The 5339-nt window shown below is 41.9% G+C and overlaps 1 protein-coding gene across 1 annotated transcript in view; it reads left to right on the top strand.

The window, feature by feature from the left end:
• LOC116483771 (coiled-coil domain-containing protein 40-like) overlaps positions 1 to 1828 on the top strand; it is a 6741-nt gene extending 4913 nt beyond the window's left edge. Inside the window, exon 4 of the mRNA XM_032178047.2 lies at positions 1805 to 1828. Within this exon, the coding sequence (XP_032033938.2) occupies positions 1805 to 1828 (24 nt within the window). The remainder of the gene's footprint in view (positions 1 to 1804) is intronic.
• The last annotated feature ends 3511 nt before the right edge of the window (positions 1829 to 5339 follow it).

The raw sequence follows: 5339 nt of genomic DNA, 5'->3' as shown, positions 1-5339 counted from the left end.
AAAAAAAAAAAAAAAAAAAAAGTAATAAAATTAAAAAGAAAAAAAAAAGAGTTCACTGCTGGGTGCAGTGGCTCATGTCTGTAATCCTCACAACTTGGGAGGCCAAAGCAGAGGATGGATAGCTTGAGGCCAGCAGGTTGAGACCAACCTGGGCAACATAGCAAGATTCCATCTCTACAAATAAATAAATAAATACATAAAAAGAATTCACTGAGATGGATGAACCTTGACAACATTATGCTCAATGAAATAAATCAGACACGAAAGGACAAATCCTGTGTGATTCCACTCACATGAGGTCCCCAGAGATGTCAAAATCCTACAGACAGAGAGGAGAATGGTGGTTACCAGGAGGAGGGGGAGTGTGGAGGTCGTGTTTCATGGGGAGGGAGTTTCAGCTGGGGAAGCTGAGTTCTGGAGGTGGACGGTGCTGATGGCTACACGACGGTGTGAATGTGCTTAGTGCCAAGGAACTGTGCCCTGAAAAGGAGTTAACATGGTAAATGGGAGATTATGTATATTTTACAATAAAAGGGATATATCCCAATAATTAAGCCTCTTTATTATTATTATTATTTTTTTTTTTGAGATGGAGTCTCGCTCCGTCACCTTGGCTGGAGTGCAGTGGTGTGATCTCAGCTCACTGCAAGCTCTGCCTACTGGGCTCACGCCATTCTCTTGCCTCAGCCTCCCCAGTAGCTGGGACTACAGGCGCCTGCCACCATGCCCGGCTCATTTTTTGTATTTTTAGTAGAGATGGGGTTTCACCTTGTTAGCCAGGCTGGTCTTGATCTCCTGACCTCGTGATCCGCTCGCCTTGGCCTCCCAAAGTGCTGGGATTACAGGTGTGAGCCACCGCACCCGGCCAAGCCTCTTAATTATTATTAACGAGTGTCCAGGATCAAACAGCCCAAGTGGGCTCAGCGAAGGCCCTTAAATAATGCTGATTCTGGAACACAGTATTGGAGACCCAAAATGTTGACAATGGAAAAGAAATAAAGCAAGGTTCCCCAGAAGTAACAGAAGTTATAAAAAAACATATCAATAAAGGTTCACTGCATACTAAAGGCCACTGTTACCTGAACGATTGGATCTTTAGGAAGAATGCTACTGCAGACTTTTCAAGATATTTAAAGATAAGTACATAAAAATAGCAATAATAATAAGAGGTACTCTATATTTCTACTATATCTAGCCTTTCTAGGTAAATATGGACCATCCATGGGTCTGACTATATTGATTGTTTTCTCTCTTGATCATCTAGTGGCCTCTTCTGTTATCAGGGGCTGAGTTAATAGTTTAGATCAACTACAGCTTTGTTGTAGCTTTAATTAGAATTGGTTCCCAAGGGCTGGCCAGGCACAGTGGGTGGCTCACGCCGGTAATCCCAGTACTTTGGGAGGCTGAGGTGGGCAGATCACTTGAGGCCAGGAGTTCAAGACCAGCCTGGCCAACATGGCAAAACCCATCTCCACTAAAAATACAAAAATTAGCCACATGTGATGTGTGATGACATGCACCTGTAGTCCCAGCTACTCGGGAGGCTGAGGCACAAGAATCACTTGAACCTGGGAGGCGAAGGTTGCAGTGACCAGAGATCATGCCACTGCACTCCAGCCTGGGCGACAGAGCACTACTGTCTCAAAAAAAAAAAAAAAAAGAAACAAAGAAAAAAAGAAAAGGAAAACAATTGGTTTCCAAAGGCTTTTACGTCTTCTAAAGGCAAGACCGTAACACTGCCTTTAGCAGAAGTTGGGATCCAGGGGCGCAGAGCAACTGCCTCATTTTTTTCTGCTGTCCCCAGTCTTCGGCATTCAGCAGGCTCTGAGCATCACACTTTATGAGGGGGTGTCTCTTTCAGTTCTCCAGCCCCTTTCCCAACTGGATGGCCACTGTCTTGTTCTCACTGCAAGGCCCAGAGTGCTGCAGTCATTACCTCTGTTCTCCTACCCTACCTTCAGACCTTAGCAGATTCTGTGGGCTGAGCCTCCAGGCTGGGGGAAGGAGGAATTTCCAGAGCTCTCTCATCAAGAGGACTTACTAATGTATTAACTGCCTGCCTCTCCAGCTAGAATGCAAGCTCCATGAGGCCAGGAGCTGCTGTCTGTTTTGAGCAGTGCTGTACACCCTGTGCCTTGAGTAGTACTTCCTGGCACAAGGAAGGTGCTCTTCAAGTATTCATCCAGTGAATGAATGAATACATTCTAGCACATTAATAAGAGAAAGACCATTTCAAGGCTAAAATAAATTAATCTATTTTGCTTAGAAGGGTTAATCTGTGGTCATTATGACTGTTCTATTAAATAACCCAGTATTCAGTATTTCACAGAGATTATACTTAAAGAGAAAGTTTGTGGTTACTTGTCAGGAATCTGAAAATAAAGATGCTTTTATTTCAACTTCTAGGGAATCTGGACTTCTACCACTGCAGCCTTGACCTCCCCAGCTCAAGCGATCCTCCCACGTAAGCCTCCCGAGTAGCTGGGACTGCAGGTATTATACCCCACCATGCCCAACTATTTTTTTGGTTTGTTTTGTGTAGAAACTGGGTTTTACTATGTGCCCAGACTGGTCTTGAACTTCTGGCCTCAAGCGATCCTCCTGCCTGGGCCTCCCAAAGTACTGGGATTATAGGCATGAGCCACCAAACCCAGCTGCTTTTATTATTTTTAAACTGATACATAATAATTGTACCTATTTATGGGGAACAGTGTTATATATCTACATATGTATACAATATGTAATGTATACAAATGTTTGTATACATTATGCAGTGTATGCACATAGAGAATACATTTTATGCACTGTATATACATATAAATATGTCTACAATGTATACTATGTAGAAAGTATACAGTCTGTAATCTGTACAAATATATGGATACAACATATATGCATACAATGTGTAATGTGTACAAATCAGGATAATTAGCATATCTATCTCAAACATTTATTTCTTTGTGTTGGAAACATTCAAACTCCACTCTTCTAGCTATTTGAAAAACATAATAAATTGTAAATTACAGTCGTTCCATACTGCTCTAGGACCCTAGAACTTACTCATCCTATCTAGCCATACTTTTGTATCCACTAGCCAACCTTTGGCTAGCCCTCTCCCCATCCTTCCTGGTCTCTCAAAACTGCTATTCTACTCTCTCCTTCTAGAAGATCAACTCTTTTCGCATCCACGCATGAGTGGGAACATGCAGTATTTATCTTTCTGCGCCTGGCTTATTTCACTTAACATAATCTCCTCCAAGCTCATCCATGTTGCTGCGAAAGACAGAATTTCATTCTTTTTGGTGGCCAAATAGTATTCTACTGTGTATATAGACAACACTTTCTTCATCCGCTCATCTGCGGGTGGACACTCAGGATGATTCCATATCATGGCTATTGAGTGTTACGATAAATATAAGAGTGCAGCTATCTCTTCAACATACTGATTTCCTTTGCTTTGGATATATCCCCAGCAGTATGATTGCTGGATCATACAGTAGTTCTATTTTTAGTTTCTTCAGGAACCTTTATACTGTTCTCCATCGTGGCAGTACTAATTTACATTCTTACATTGTATGAGAGTTTCTGTTTCCCACATCCTCACTGGCATTTATTTTTTGTCTTTTTGATCACAGCTATTCTAACTTGGGTAAGAGCATATCTCATTGTGGTTTTGATTTGCATTCCCCTAATTAATGATGCTGATCATTTTTTCATATACCTCTTGGTTATTTGTGTGTCTTCTTTTTAGATGACTACTCGACATTTGTCCATTTTTAAATCTGATTTTTTCTGTTCACTTGTTTGAGTTCCTTAAATCCCCCTATCTGACACGTAGATGACAAATATTTTCTCCCATTCCGTGGACTGTCTCTTCACTCTGTTGATAGTTTCCTTTGCTGCACAGAAGCTTTTTGATTTGATGTAATCCCATTTATCTCACTTTACTTTTGTCGCCTGTGCTTTTAAGGACTTCTCCATAATTTTTCTCCAATCTTTGCCCAGACCTAGGCAATACCATTCTAGACATAGGAATGGGCAAAGATTTCATGACAAAGACACCAAAAACAATCATAAGAAAGGCAAAAATTGACAAATGAGAACTAATTAAACTAAGGAGCTTTTGCACAGCCAAAGAAACTATCAACAGAGTAAACAGATGACCCACAGAATGGGAGAAAATTTTTGCAAAATATGCATCTGACAAAGGCGTAATATCCAGCATCTATAAGGAACATACACAAATTTACAAGAAAATAAAAACAAGCAACCCCATTAAAAAGTGGGCAAAGCACATGAACACTTTTCACAAGAAGACATATATGTGGCTAACAGGCAATATGAAAAAAAGCTCAGCATCACTGATCATTAGAGAAATGCAAATCAAAATCACAATGAGGCCGGGCATGGTGGCTCACACATGCAATCCCAGCACTTTGGGAGGCCAAGGTGGGTGGATCACTTGGGGTCTGGGGTTTGAGACCAGCCTGGCCAACATGGTGAAACCCCGTCTCTACTAAAAATACAAAAATTAGCCAGGCATGGTGGGGTGCCTGTGGTCCCAGCTACCCAGAAGACTGAGGCAGGAGAATCACTTGAACCTGGGAGGCAGAGGTTACATACAGTGAGCTGAGATTGTGCCACTGCAATCCAGCCTGGGTGATAAAGCAAGACTCCATCTCAAACAAAACAAAACAAAACAAAACAAAAACCACAATGAGGCCAGGTGTGGTGGCTCATGCCTGTAATCCTAGAACTTTGGGAGGCTGAGGCAGGTGGATCACTTGAGGTCAGGAGTTCGAGACCAGCCTGGCCAACATGGTGAAACCCTGTCTCTACTAAAAATACAAAAATTAGCCACGTGTGGTGGCGCACACCTCTAATCCCAGCAGAATCACTTGTGCCCAAGAGGCAGAGGCTGCAGTGAGCTGAGATCACACCACTGCACTCCAGCCTGGGTGACAGAGCCAGACTCTGTCTCTTAAAAAAAAAATACAGTGAGATACCATCTTAACACCAGTCAGAATGGCTGCTATTAAAAGGTAAAAAAATAACAGGTGCTGGTGAGACTGCGGAGAAAAAGGAATGCTTATGCACTGTTGGTGGGAGCGTTAATTAGTTCAACCATTATGGAAGACAGTGTGGCAATTCCACAAATACCATTCACCACAGCAATCCCCTTACTGAGTATATACCAAAAACAATATAAATCGTTCTATTATAAAGAAACATGCCCATGTGTGTTCATTGCACCACAATTCACAATAGCAAAGACATGGAATCAAACTAAATGCCCATCAACGGTAGACTGGATAAAGAAAATGTGGTACATACACACC

The sequence above is a fragment of the Hylobates moloch genome, unplaced genomic scaffold (genome assembly GCF_009828535.3).
Source record: "Hylobates moloch isolate HMO894 unplaced genomic scaffold, HMol_V3 SCAFFOLD_15, whole genome shotgun sequence".
NCBI lineage: Eukaryota > Metazoa > Chordata > Mammalia > Primates > Hylobatidae > Hylobates > Hylobates moloch.
Note: the sequence above shows the minus strand (reverse complement) of the source record. Positions and strands in the feature narration are given on the sequence as shown.